This window comes from Crassostrea angulata, chromosome 8 (genome assembly GCF_025612915.1).
Source record: "Crassostrea angulata isolate pt1a10 chromosome 8, ASM2561291v2, whole genome shotgun sequence".
In the NCBI taxonomy this organism is placed as follows: domain Eukaryota; kingdom Metazoa; phylum Mollusca; class Bivalvia; order Ostreida; family Ostreidae; genus Magallana; species Magallana angulata.
The window spans coordinates 29189273-29205362 of NC_069118.1; the positions used below are offsets into that span (position 1 = coordinate 29189273).

Sequence of the window (16090 nt, forward strand, 5' to 3'; positions counted from 1 at the left end):
TTATTTTAGGGGTCAGTCCCTTTTTCTTGATAATTAATGAAAGGTCATTCAATTCTAAACAAATTTTGTTCAACAAGTATTTAGAAATTCGTTACCGTTTTGAGATATATGAGAAAGAAGATTTTAGGGGCCGATCCCTTATCTCCTTATAGGGGCCGTTTAATAAAATTTTGAAGGTTGCATATTGTTAAGAACATTATTTTGAACAACTTTTCTTTCGTGTTGCATCACAAAATATTTTTCCTTTCTGAAATATGGGTGATCGAAATTTTGGACTTTTGGCCCCAAAAAACCGTTAATTACGTAACACATAATAAAATCATTACATTGCTTAGATACATAACTGTGAGATAAACATATTTGCTTCTAAAACATTTCACAAAATATCCCTCAATTAACGGCTACAGATGAAAGACTTTAGGGCCCTTTCGTCCCCTAATTTGAGAAACCAGCCCCTTTTTCTTGATATCAAATGAAAGGTCTTGTAAAAATGAAAAAAATGTACATTACATGTGTAAACAAAATATTTTTCAGAAGACAGATAAACAAAGAAAACCATGAAAAATTATGACGTTTTTTTAATCTCAATTTCGGGACCAGGCGAGCTTTAACGCCTCTTGTGCATGACAAATATGAATGCCAAATGGCACATCTACAATCTATTGTCTACAATCCCTGAAAGTTTGAACTCAATATCTTTTACCGTTTAGGAGGAGGTCTCTGGACAAGCCGACCCTTTGAAAATCGCTAAAACGTCACTATCTTGAAAACTGAAATGACGTCATCAAAATAAAAAAATGTATATTAAGTTAAGATCAATATCTATTAGATCTGAAAGTTTCATGAACATCGGCCGGGCCGTTTTTGAGAAATCGCGGGCACAAAATTTGTAAGAAAAAAAAAGAAAAATAATAATAATAGGGAAAAAGAAACCGTACGAAAACAATAAGGTCTTCCGTTGGAAAACGGAAGACCTTAATAATAATAATAGGGAAAAAGAAACCGAAGAATAACAATAAGGTCTTCCGTTGGAAACGGAAGACCTTAATAATAATAATAATAGGGAAAAAGAAACCGAACGAAAACAATAAGGTCTTCCGTTGGAAACGGAAGACCTTAATAATAGGGAAAAAGAAACCGAACGAAAACAATAAGGTCTTCCGTTGGAAACGGAAGACCTTAATAACAACGAATCAATGAGCATTGAAATGTGTGATAACGTATAAACACGAGAAGCATGTGTCCTACAGCGATTCGGCTGTCCACTAGCGCGGCATATCTTCGGCCCGTGTTATGAAAATGTACACTCAACGTGATGGGTTTGAAATGTTTGCAGTTTGATAACTGAATTTTTTTTTCCAACAGTAAAACTACTTCATGACATAGACAAGATCACAAAAACGCCTTTTCTTTAATGACAGTCATACTATCTATTTATTTTTAATTACGAGAGCAAAACAGCAATACTTCATAGGTAATGGTATAATCTTTTTTCATTTACTCTTTAATATCGTTAAAATCTGAATTCTTTGTGTTTGCAGCTACAAAAATAAACCCGTGTGTGCATTACAGCAAGGCGCAAATCTTGTGTATTGGATAACGGTAGACCGCTCGCTAGTCCAGCCGCGACCTATTTCCTCGGCCGCGGGCAAGAATCGGATACGTAAAATTGTTTACATACATGAAGCTCGGAATAAAGTAAACTAGATTTTAAATGCGACTCAATACATTGCATAGAAGCAATTCTTTTACGCATAATGTGTTTACCTTAAAAAGAATTAAACTGTTTAAACACTTTCCGAATGCACGCTAGTACACTGTCTATGGTTGTACAATCCTCTTTATTTACTATTAAAATCATTAAAATCGGAAGTTTTGTGTTTGCAGCTACATAAAAAAAACCCATGTGTGCATTACAGCAAGAAGCAAATCTTGTGTATGAGATAACGACAGACCGCTCGCTAGTCCAGTCGTGACCTAATTCCTCGGCCGCAGGCAAGGGTTGTTCACATACACAGCTCGGAATGCAGCTAGATTTTAAATGCGACTCAAATGCATTGCATAGAAACAGTTCTTTTATCCATAATGTGTTTCACTAGAAAATAACTAAAATGTTTAAACACTTTCCTTATGTAAACTGGTACCCTTTATGTCAGTTATACGCACAAATACCCCGTTTATTTGCCAAATAAAACGCAAATACATGGTAACGATTCTACGAAAGCCGAGAAGGATCATTCGAGATTCGAGATTCAAAATACGAGATTCGAAATACGAGATTCGAGATTCGAAATTCGAGATTCAATATCTAAATTAACCAATCAAATCATGGATCTGAAACCTGTATCCTAGCAACATCAAACTGTTCTAAATAAAGATCATTCGTACATGCTCTTTCCTACAAATAAATGTCTTAATAGCTCTTTTTTTTTTTTTTTTTTTTTTTTTTTTTTAATTTTACTCTCAAGAAACATAATAAATAAATTCAATACAGTTTTTTAAATATTCTTTCACGCATGCTCACTCTCTCACACTCAATCTAATTGGTAGAGGCTGCTTAAATTGAAAAAATACCGAAAGAATTAAACCAAAAAAAAACAAAAACAAAAACAAAAAACAAAAGAAAAACAAAAACAAAAAAATCATATGGTAAATATAAAGAGTAAGAATATTAGAACGGATGAAAGCACATAAATTGGTAATTAATGAACAAAGTGTTAGTTAAGCCAAATAACATGACTAAGATTGAATCATAGTGTCAAAGATAGAATACCAGGGTTGCCAGGTATTGACAAATTTTTGCATTTCAAAATTTTTACAAGCTATATATTTTTCAATCTTGTATTTGTTAAATAAATAAGATAAAAGTCCAGAAAGGCATGGCAGTTTGCCTTTTTTTAAACAAGTAAACAAATATTGTTTCGAACATAGAATAATTAAATTAATAACTTTGTTGTTTTTAGACATTGGAAGTTCACCAAACAAAATATTAACTACATTAAAACCAAGTCTTAAGGAAGTTGCATGGTAAATATGCAAGCTTAGGTTGCTCCATATTGTGGATACTTTTTCACAGTTTATGAAGACATGCTGAATTGTCTCAACTTCATGTTTACAAAATGAGCAACAGTCAGAGGACACCACCTTAATTTTTTTTAAGTAATGATTCACAGGTAGAATTCTATGAAGAAATCTAAATTGTAACCATTGTAGCTGAGTGTCTTTGGTTGTTTTAAAGCATACATTAAAAGCATCATTAACACATATTTTGGCTCCATATTGAACTAACTCTGATTCCCACTGTTATACTGCATAATGCAGACATTCATATTGAATCTATGTTGAAAAATATCATGTGGTAAAAGATTTCCATCCACATCAAGAAAATCACTGATTATTTTGACACCCTTTTCATACCAGCTTTTTATAAATAGTGTTTTCATACCCACTTTAATGTTTGTGTTATACCAAACAGGAATACTAGGGAGGTTTTCTTTGACGAAACTCCCATTAAAAGATTTTATAACACAGAGAAAAGAATTGAAAACATCTTGCCAAAAAACATTATTTTTTGGAATTACACATTCTGATATGAATGCATCACCAAAATCAAGTAATTTGTTAACAATTTGTACACCATTAATAGCTTCAAAAATATCTATCCATGATTTTTTACCTTTAATCAATCTTTTCAACCATGAGCATTTCAATGACATAATAAATTTGTTCATTTCTAACATTTTTAACCCTCAAAAATGTCTTTATTGAGAGATAAAATTGTCTCCCTTCTGGGTGTCGGCAATGATATAAATAAGTGGTTGATTTTTGGAATGATTAAGGACTTTACTACAGTCACACGACCAATTGGAGTTAGAATTCTTCTATTCCAATGTTGTATCATACTTTTTATTTTAGGAATCTGCAAAGAGTAGTTTAGGTCAGTAATTTGTTCTAAATCAACAGAAAAACAGATACCCAATAAGTTAAATGTTGTTGAACCCCAATCAAGTTTCCATCTAGAGTGATGAAACACCTGATTTGAAAATTTTTTTGATCCTATCCAAATTATTTTTGTTTTAGAGCTATTTACTTTCAACCCAGATAGTTTTGAAAAAAATTCTAAAGTATCAAAAGCTGTAAATAGTGAATTTGGTGAGCCATCAAGAATTAAAGATGTATCATCAGCATATTGACTTATTTTATGTTCCTTACCATGTATCAGAATGCCCTTAATATCATTATTTTCCTTTATCAAGGCTGATAGAATCTCAGCACAAAGAAGAAATAAATAAGGTGCAACAGGGTCTCCTTGCCTACATCCTCTCTCAACACAAAGTTGGTCTGATAAAAAACCACTTTGTAAAACAGCTGTCTTGAAATTAGTGTTAAGAATCCTAACCCATTGTATAATGTATTCACCAAATCCGAAAAACTTTAAGACTTTGTAAATAAAAGACCAAGAAATCGAATCGAAGGCTTTTTCAAAATCTATTAACACTAATAGTCCTGGTATTTTCTTAACTTCAGTAAAATGCATTAAGTCATATATAAATCTGGTATTTTCTCCAATGTATCTTCCTTTAATAAAGCCTGACTGAGTGTCAGAAATAAGATAATCTAAAGTAGATTTAATTCTCGAACTAAGACAACCTGAAATAAGTTTATATATAACATTCAAAAGTGTAATCGGTCGCCAGTTTTTTAAAAATTGTCTAGGTTTATCTCCCTTCGGCAAACATGATATAATTCCCAAACGTTGAGAAATAGGAAGTTCCTTTTTGGAGAAAATACAATTTATTGACTTCAGAATAAATTCCTTTAGGTCAACCCAAAAGAATTTAAAAAACTCGACAGTATATCCATCGCTACCTGGGGATTTATTGTTTTTCATGTTTTTTAAGACTTCATAAATTTCATTTTCAGATATATTTCTGTCCAATGATTCTGAGAGACATGTATCTAATTTTGGAATATGGATTTGAATAATATCTTCGAGGTCTAGGTCCAATAGTTCAGAATCTCTTTTTTGCATAGAGATTTTTTTAAAAAGTTTTAACTTCATTAAGAATTTCTGCCTGGTCATAGATCATACCACTTCCTTCTAATTCTAATTTTTTGATAGTTTTATTAATATAATTACGATTTTCCAAGTTACAAAAATATCTGGTAGGCTTTTCTCCTTCCTCAACCCATCTAGCTTTACCTCTGATCATATGCCCTATCATCTTTTCTTTCCTAATGTTTTCTAGTAATAATCTCTTTTCTTCAACTGCATGTAAATTAATATTTTCCTCAGACTCTAATTTATCTATTTCTTCGAGTAATGACTTTTCTTTATTTTCTCTTTCCTTTTTCTTAAAAGTGGAATATGAAATAGTAATACCTCTAATTTCCATGAGTAGAACATCTAGAAATGAACTATCATCTATATCCTCTGTGTCTCTTACCAGATATTGTTTGCAAATGTCTTGTATTGTTTCTTTTACCTTTTGTACATAATTCATGTCTGAAAGTAGACTGTTGTTAAATTTCCACAATCCACGCCCCCTTTTAAAGGTATTGAATTTCAATTCTGTAGTAACAATGGAGTGGTCTGATCTATAACCAGGTTTAATTGAGTAGGATTCCACAGAATTTGATAGACTTTCAGATATCAAAATATAGTCTAAACGCCCTTGTTTTAAGGGTTTTTTTTTACGCCAAGTATATGCCCTTTTATCAGGGTTTAAAATTCTAAAATAATCCAGCAGATGTAAGTCATCCATAACTTCTAATATTTTTTCCCTTGCTTTTGGGTTATTAACTGACTTGTAATTCATTGTATCCATAACAGGATTCAGTGCAAGATTAAAATCTCCCGCAAGTATATAATAATCGTTATCTAATTCTAAAAATGTTTCACGTACATACTCATAAAACTCAGGACTATCAGTGTTCGGACCATAAATGTTCATAAGAGTAACCCTATTGTCTTCTATAGTTAGATCCAATGCAATTAAGTTTCCCCCTTCATCTCTTTTTATTTCATGAACTTTATATTCAAAGTTGTTGTTAAAAAAAATAGAGACACCTCTTGCATTTGATCTATATGAATTAAAAAAACATCTGTAACCCCACACTGCTTCAACAAGTGCTTCAATTTCGGGAATAAAGTGTGTATCTTGAAAACATATAATAGAATAACCTTTTGATTTATAGAAATTTAGAACATCTTGGCGTTTTGATACTGTAGCCATCCCTTGACAGTTAACGGTAGCTATTTTAATTGAGTCAACCATTATCAAAGGTGAACAGAAAAATATAAACTAAAGTGAAATGATCAAAATATTGAAAACAATCTACGCAGCCACTTACCAATACTAGATGCATCCAAAAAACACGTAATTTAATTGTAAAGGACGAACACTCTCTCTCACACTCACATAACTTCCACGCATGTAAACAAACAACACAAAACATTGAACCCGAATGTCAATCGTTGAATCCCGATCCCGAGGTCAAAACCTTACAGTTACTCCGCGTTCAAAACTGAAAAGTTAGCATGGTTAGCGCCGGTGCTTAAGTTTCTCACTGACATTATCTAGGATGTCGAATTTATGTCTCTTGCCGTCATTATCGAGAGCGAACACTTTACCATTGAAGTGCCATGCTGAGTGGATCCTGGGGTCGTCTTTGAGGTCGCGCATAAGCTTAGCGTTCATCGGGGTTAAATGATCAAACATTATAAAATGTTTTTTGAGCTTGTCCTGCGAACGGTTCTTTATTACCTTGACCTTTGTTTCCGTGTCGCGGAATTTCGCTATCACTGGCCTTGGACCGTCCCTGGCACCTCCTGGGACCCTATGAATCGCAATGACGTCTGCAGGTGCGAGATCAATGTTGATGGTTGATTTCAGTATGTGACATAAGTCATCTCGCAGGTTTTCGGTCTGCTTTTCTTCCCATTTCAGAAATTTGATATTATTTTTTTGTGAGTATTGTTGATTTTGGTTAGCTAAAGTTAGTGCATTTTCTGATGTATGTTGAATGTATTTCAGATTGTCCATCATGCTTCTCAGCTCTCGTGCCTGGTTGCTGAACTTTTCCCTAAGAGTTTCGAAGTCGAGATTGAAACCGTCGGAAATATCTTTGACATGGCTTTCATATTCGTTTGTTTTGGTTTCAATTTTTTGTTCGAATTCTTCTTTAACGGCTGTTTTGATCTCTAATGTAGTTTTTTCTTTGATTTCTTGAAGCAATGATTTTTTAACGTCCGTTATAATTTCTTCTTTAATATCATTTTTCATTTCTTCTAAGATCGAAGTAATCATAACTTTCATTTCTGACTTTTTGACCATGTTTTCACTGATATCAGACAGACTATCGTGAATAGATTTCAAGTCGACAGAAATACCTGACACACCTGGCGAGGCCCCCAACGGGGAATCGTTGTCCGAGCTGTCCACTCTCTTCTGTTTTTTCGGTGCTGTTTTATCTGAAACTAACGCATTTCTAATAGAGTCCGGAACCTTATGAAGACTTAATTGCACAAGTTTCTTATCTGGTGTTTTCTTGGGATTTTCTGGTTGTTTTTTCTCTGTCCTTTTATCGGTCTTTTGTTTGTCCGCCATTTGAACGAGTACTCACGAACAGGTAACCAAACTTGAATCCAAAAATTACGAAAATCCTCGTAGAACAACAATTGCTCACAATAAACAGACCTAATGCAAGGCAAAGGTTACACACAATTTGCAAATATCACCAAAACCAGCTTAAACGTCAGAATTAGAACATAATTCAAAAAATATTGCGGAGCTTATTCTACCGTGTACTACTCCATTACGTGACCGGAATAGCTCTTATATAGTGGTTATAACATGGTTAAATTAACATTGATGAATTAACCCCACACAGTATAAACAATTAAATTAGAAATAACACTGTTGGCTTTGCGAATCTAAGTGGTTTTGTTTGCCCTGTATGTATTTCCCCCCGAACAATTTTAACCCGAAGTGTACTAGTATTCGCCCCAACTGTGTAAAAATCGGCTCGCAAAGAAAGATCTGTTTAATCTAAATGTTTTAGCTATGAAACGAAACTCAATGAAATAATCGACATGTCAAAATATAGGTTATGATAAAGTTTTAAACCATAGAATATATAATGATTTACAACCTCACAGACAAAAATCGAGATAAGAATAGTGTATTGTAGGGTATGGCAATGCCATTGTCGATATGAGAGAGAGAGAGAGAGAGAGAGAGAGAGAGAGAGAGAGAGAAGAGAGAGAGAGAGAGAGAGAGACAGACAGAATGACAGACAGACACAGAGAGAGTTTTGTAGTGTTAAATTTAGTTTTGATTTAGAATTTGAAATTGATTTGATTTGTTACAAGCATATATAGACAATAATTAAGCCTCTAAAAGGAGAAAAGAGAGGAGGTAGCTAGGGTAGGGCAGACCAACTAGCAAGCTTTAATTTTAACCGTGTTAGCGCACCTGTGATTTACATCGACTCTCTCTCTCTCTCTCTCTCTCTCTCTCTCTCTCTCTCTCTCTCTCTCTCTCTCTCATCACCTAGCATTTCCTTTTCCGTGAGGGGGTTTGGGGTATTTGTGATGTCTTACATTAGCTAGCGAAAATGATAAAAAAAAACCATGAACTTTTCTTTAAATTGTGTGCGGATGTTGTACTCCAATAATCTGTTTTCAGTATATACATTTCAAGAGGGGGGGGCTATAAAGTCCTAATTAGTTTGCCAGTTATTCTGTCCCCACTTTGTTTTCTCTTCGTTTTCCAGGTTTTTTTTTATTTGGCTCGGCAAATTAATATAAAACTTTCTGTGTAGCTCCATAACGATGCACTGTAGATAAATTATGAGTAGTTTTACTTTTGATAAACAAGTACATATCCGTACTTGATTATTAATTTGACTCTTATAATCGGATTTAATATTCCAATAAATATAGGGTAGGAAAGAGTAGACGGGACTTTTTTGCGCATATCCTACTGTACCATTCATTCAACACAGGTATTAGCACTCATCGAGTTCGACTTGCTTTTTCTTTTTCATCCACTGGATTTAAAGCTATTAATTTTTGAAAATATTTTGAATTTATGGGCTGATTATATATAAATAAGAGCTGCGCTTGTGCATTTATTTACCCAAATGGACCAAAATATAACCAAATGAATCAAACGAAATTGACAAAATTAGTTTTAAACGTACGACTCTTTTTCAATTCTAATCGGGTATGTCCTTTAGACAAATCTTGAACCACACACATTTTAGCAAATAAAACGACAATTGTTTCATTTTTCTATGGGGAGGGAGGTGGTGCCGGTAAAGGACATGTATTGCTTGTGGCAGTTGTGCTATACTCTCATTTGTTATAATAGGTAATACTACATATTGATATAAAATGAAAGTTTCAAATTACACTGTACATAGCTTCTATCATGCATTTTGACCCGTGCGATAGTTTAAAACAATTTTCAAAGCATTTAATGTAATTCAACCGATCATTTTTGAAATTTAATTTTCTGGATCCCCGCCTGATACGTCCGCCTTCTTGTATATTAGAATTACATGTACGTTTATCATATGTACACATTAACTTAATCGGCTATGTTATGGGACGATAACATTTTTTATCAATGTTTTTGCAGGATATGTAACAAATAACAGTCTATTTGTTGGTTTTTGCACTGATTATTTGAGATAATTTGCCGCCATCTTTTATGCATTCCACACACCACTCACAGTTTTTTTTATTTGGTGTTCTGTGTGTATGGCGACAGATTGGTAAATTTGCACCACTCACCCCTTGTAGCTTCATCCTGATTACTTTTTATCTGGCTAAGTGTAATGTAGTAGTATATTAAATACACACATCTTTGTTTGCAGTGCTTATTTACATGTTTAGAGATTTACTTACAAAAAAGTAAACATTTGTATGACTTATATGTTATTACTGTCAGTTTTGGTAAGGGTGGGGGTGGGGTAGGAAACTACAGAGAAACTTAACTTGGCTATGAAACATATGCTTTTATTCTTTCTTGTTGATATATCAATGAATGAATTATAACAAAATACATGTACAACAATTAATTTTGAAATATTCATGCACAATCAAATTTTTAAAAAGTTTTACTGTTCTCTGCACAAGAAATTGAACAAATTGGCACCCTATCATCCCTACCTTTAATTGTAGAGAGTACGTATCCTTTTATATTGAAAACAATTCCAAAAGTAAGACTCATAATGAGTTGCTTACTGAGGAAAAGAAAAAAAAAATTGTATTTATTAATAATTCCGTATAATGTGATAATATCTCAATGATTTGTTTATAATCATAGTACTAGTGTATCACTGTATGCATACATAAAAACGATAAGTAATGCTTATATTTATTAGTGAAACAGGACAGATTATTTATATTTAGATTGTTTAGATACATGTACTAATCTTCATGCGGGGATCTAGAAAGGAGGGGGTCAGGGGATCTGGACGCCCTCCTCGGGAAAATTGGAGCTTATTAAATTTACATAGTAAAATTTTTTAAAATTGGCCTTGGACCCCCTACAGAAAAAATTAACGACGCTTATGAAGTTCTCTACCATAACCGCATTTTTACACAAAAGGGGTGAATAAACCCGGGTTTTAAACTATTACTGGTGGTGAAATACCCCAGGGTTCAAACGCATCAGGTGGAAATGCACCAGGGCAAACAAAATCACTTAGATCCGCGAAGCACACTGCATTATTACTAGTCTACTTAGATATTCTGTGCAAAAGTAAATACACATAATTATTTAGTTAGGTAGGGAAAAGTGAACATAGCATTTATTAAGAGCTATAAAGACATTTATTTGTAGGAAAGAGCATGTACGAATGATCTTTATTTAGAACAGTTTGATGTTGCTAGGATACAGGTTTCAGATCCATGATTTGATTGGTTAATTTAGATATTGAATCTCGAATTTCGAATATCGAATCTCGTATTTCGAATCTCGTATTTTGAATCTCGAATCTCGAATGATCCTTCTCGGCTTTCGTACAATTCTGGCTTTTTACACTCATATTACGCAATATCCGAACAAAATATTGTTGTAACGACATTAATAAGATCATAATGAACAACTTTTGCAGCGACAGCCATATCGAAATCTTAACCGCTTTTGAGTTATAAAGGGAAAACTTTAAAGGGCTCCAGGTACCTAATTTGAGGGGCCAGCCCCTTTTTCTAGGTGTCAAACGAAAGATCTTGTAAATATAAATTTTTTTTTCTTCTATATGTTTTAACAAAATATTTGTGAGAAAAAAGATAAATTAAGAAAACCATGCAAAATCACAACGCTTTTTTAATCTCATTTTTTGAGCCCTACCGAGCTTTAGCGCCTTTTGTACCTGAAAATTGTTAATGCCACAATACATATCTACAATCTTTTGTCTATCATTCCTGAAATTTTGAACTTAATATCTTTTATAGTTTTTGATAACACTCTTGGACAAGCCGACACTCTGAAAATCAAGAAAACATCGATATTTCAAAAACGGAAATGACGTCATCAACCAAAATAATTTCCCATCAAGTTTGAACTGATGTCAATAAGATCTGAAAATTTTATTAAAATCGATCAAACAGTTTCAGAGTAATCGCTGACACAAAATCGGTAAGAAAAAAAAAAAGAGAAGAATGAGAAAAAAAACCCCCGAAGAAAAACAATAAGGTCTTCCGTTGGAAACGGAAGACCTTGATAATGAAAAGAAACAATAGAATAACAAGAGGGTCTTCCGTTGGAATTTTAATTCTTCTTTTTAAAGACTATTTGGCCAGAAAAGCTTAAAGTTATGTAGAGGCTTCCTTGGGTAGTGTAAATTCAAGTTTGCAAAATCACAGTTCCTAGTGGTAGGGCCGGGCCGTGATGGCAGTTTGAATTTTTACATAGGAATATATAGAGAAAATCTTTAAAAATATTCTGGGAAAGTTTTCGGTCCTAAACTCAGTACTTAGTGTGAAAGCACGGGTTATGCAGATTTAAGTTTGATGAAACCATGCTTCCCTAAAGAAAAGTTGGCCAACGAAAGGGGGGGGGGGAGTTATAGGAACAGAGAAAATTCTTCTTACAGGTACAACAACAAAAGGGGCTTGGTATTTACCAAAAAAAAAAAAGAGATGGATAATTTTTTTTAGCAAGATCTACTGTACTTAGTTGTCAAGATATTTTGATACTGTAATGCTAATTTGATCAGATTTAAGACAATTGTTGCTCAGGTGAGCGATATGGCCCCTGGGCCTCTTGTTTTATGTATAATTAAATGTATAAAAGTTAATGTTCTTCTTTTCAGAACAAAATGGGAACTATCAATGTATGAAAATATATTATAGGTTAAAACGTTAGAGCAATAGTGTAGATTACTTTGCAATAATTATCTTGTTGACTGCATTACTGAAACAGTTTTTTGCGTTTAGATTTGTTAACCTTTGAATGTTGCGATTTTAGCAATATTTGCTGATCACTCATTTTCTTAAGATTTGTTTGTTTTTAGATATCAATCAACGAAATTAAATGATTTTGAGACACAAACATGTGATAACAAATTTTAGATATTGTTCATAAATATATATAAAGATATACGACGTACACATATTAATTAACGTATTGCTTTCTCTACAATGTACTACATATAGAATTTTTGATTCTAGTGTGCTTTTTATCAACAAAAGAGTTTCCAAAAGTTCAAGTTTAACCGCGCGTCGTGTACATGTAAATTAATATATTTTTGAGACGTGCCATTTTAAAACAGCAAGACAAAATACATGCAATTTATCTATAAACTATCCTCTTAGGCAATCAAAGAGCGTTAAAACTTTAATTTTATAAATATTAATTATTTTGCTTGGTAAAGTTTGATATACATAGTTCTATATATTTGATAATGATGTTTATCATTTTGATTGTACCGTTTTACTCAGTGTAAGAGTTGTACCATGAACGAACATGGATTTTTCCACAAATGTTTTTAAAATTGTCAATACTTTCATTTCTATTTTGTCTTGCTTTAAAATTTCGAAATATAGTTGTATAATTGTAAACATTACTCTTATATTTGCAAATACGGCAACATATATAACCCAATGAACTATCCTCCTCGTTTGTTCTGTAGAAAATGGAAAAAGAGAAACCATACTCAGTAAATAAATCTTGAATATCACAGACATAATTTCAAAGATCAGACCAGATATGGCTCTCATTGATATTGTTAAACTATTCAATGTTAAATACGTAATCCTGGTCAAAAAGGAGCAAATCGTGTGTGCCTTTCGATCATTTAGTTTGTAATTTCGGACACTGTCTTACTTTGCCAATATTTTCAAAACTGGTTGCTTCCAGGCATTAAGACATATATTAAGGTTATTAGCTCTTTCCAAGGAGATGACCGTTATTGATTCATTTTTAGATCATGAATTCAGACCTAAAGCTAAACAACAGAGATAAATTGAATGTTATTATTAATGTTAAAAACGCTTGTCTTATCAAATGAGAACAATTCGCCTGACAAACATTACGCTTAAGTAATTATACGTTTTATTGATTATGGATCATATGTATTGATTTTTAGTTCACATCACAGTGAAGGTACTAAAGGTAGAAATCCAAACAATAATAAATTTCTAGAGATTAGAATATGTTTCTTGTTTACAAGAATTGTATTGGTGATTAGACATTATTGTTTTGTACAATTTAAGATAGAAAGTCAAACTATATGTAAGCAGGACAGAAAGATGTTTTGTTTTCAATATCTTGAGAAACCTTTACTTGACAGACATCAACGTTTTTGTCGGTAGACTTAAAGAGTAAAAAAACCCATATATTAGAGGACACAAGGTCAAACATTAAAGGTTAAACATCTTTTGACATGGGAAGATAGTCTTTGTCGACAGCCTGAAATACCCTTTTCCAGTCTTCTCAGTATCATTATTCTAAAATAAATCAACATTTTATTGCTTAAGGACTCCAGATGTGTTATAGTTTTTTAGGTGTTGAATTGAATACAATTTGTATGTAATCTTGAGGATTTATTCTTTAACAGACTGTAAGAGAAGAATACACACCTATAGAAATTGAGTATGGACCTGGTGGTAATGTTCCATTGGAAGTTTTTGATGGATTTATTTTTTTGTATGGTAAGTCACTTACGAAAAGCACTGTAGCAGCACTGTAAATAAGATTTTAAAATGTACGTTTTATGTTTGTTTCATATGTTTAAGTAACTTCTAGTAATTTCAAAACAAATACGATTAAAATGTTTTTTAGATAAAATTATTTGTAAAAGATTTTGTAGAAAGACGCTATTTTGTAATTTTAAAAAAACATTTAAATAGTAGCTAAAAGATGCAATTAAGTAACATATTGACTTGCAAAAAAAAGAAGGTAGAGAAAAAATTAAAAAGTGTGCTTTCTTATTTCTATTTTGTTAGCTGAAATAGATAATGCTTCATTTTTTGGCATTAATTGTAATCATAATTTAAAATTTTTATAGCATAGTTATATAAGCTGATTATTTAGTATTCATTACTGTAAAACTTTGATTGCACCCAGCTCAGTAATAAGGAGCATTCTTAATATAACAATCTTAATTGTTGGCTTTCAAAAACTATAACAACACTTTATTCAGGTACATTATTGTACCACTGTTGGCTCACATGAGCTGAAAGCTCAAGTGAGCTATTCTGATCACACTTTGTCTGTCGTCCGTCTGTCTGTCCGTCCGTCCGTCTGTAAACTTATTACATTTTGAACTTCTTCTTTACATCCGCATGGCCAATTTAAACCAAATTTTGCACAACGCAGGCATGTTAAGGCTTCCCGATGGATTTTACAGCGATATGTAGAAAGTCAGTTGTCTGTACTTCATACGATAAGACGTCATAATTAACTTTGACGTCACGATCTGCATTCCTGTCGATATTTCTCAAGGAATGTATCTTAACGTTAAAAGTAAATTATATCAAACCAGTATAAAACCGCATGTTTCCTTTACATAGATGCTGCCGTTAATGCTAGACAAACAGAATTCATTCATATTAAAAGCCAGTATCAATTACGGCATTTTTAAAGCTTCGTTTTAAGTAAAAGACTATTTATAAAATAGGGGTTTGAAGACTCTCCCTGCTACGTGTAAACAAATGAATGAAGAAATTTTAATGCATGTAAAACCAGCTTGGCGCAGGTGAAAGAACAATACAATTTAAGAATATTTTACGTAAAATTGGTGGAGAATATAAGTACCAATGTGAATCGTGCTTGGGAAACCTATGGGTTTACCCCAATATTTTGTAAATCGCTTTTGATTAGGTAAAATGTGCATTATTCTGATGATTTTGTGGAATGTTTCAACAATATCTTCCATAAACGAAATATATATTTCTTTTCCCAGCAAAAACTTCAAAATATATGACTTAACAAAGGATTTTCTTAAAAATATGTATGAATTAATGTCATTTATCACCTGTGCCGATGCGATTTAAATAAATCATTTGCAATATTAGGATTCGCCCTTCACGTGATTACAAACTAATATGACGTCACAAAAATGCATCAAATATATTGTTTAACATCCATGTCAATAAATGTAACATAGATCTTAAGTAATACTACCGCTCAACGTATTTTTGCAATGATTCAAATAATATCGTTTTCAAGCCGTATTTAAGCATCGGGACGCCTTAACATTGCTGCGAAAGCGTCCTTATGGGAAGGCAAATATAGATTGCAGAAATGAAAGACCGATCTTTATTCGAAGTGGAGAAAACCTCAAAACTGTAGAAAAAGGGGGCGCATTTTTAAAAATATTCTTCTCAAGAACAAATTCAACGTAATTTAGCATGAATAATCCTCATGACAAGAAAAAATATAAATTGAAAAAATTATGGTCTAACTCTTTCTCAAATCTGAGTTATTATGAAAATAATAATAAAGGCGTGTTTCTATCAGTTTATACCTTCAAATTCGGTATTCCATACTTCTAAAACGAGATTTTTTGTTAAAGCAGCCATGTTTGACATATAATAAAAGGGTCGATCTGACTAAGATGAATTTGTTGT

The 16090-nt window shown here is 32.6% G+C and overlaps 1 protein-coding gene across 1 annotated transcript in view; it reads left to right on the forward strand.

Moving 5' to 3' along the window:
- LOC128159363 (plexin-A2-like) overlaps nucleotides 1-16090 on the forward strand; it is a gene marked incomplete at its 3' end in the record, with an annotated part of 112307 nt that overhangs the window by 83447 nt on the left and 12770 nt on the right. The window contains exon 11 of the mRNA XM_052822427.1: nucleotides 14077-14170. Coding sequence (XP_052678387.1) covers nucleotides 14077-14170 — 94 coding nt within the window. The remainder of the gene's footprint in view (nucleotides 1-14076; nucleotides 14171-16090) is intronic.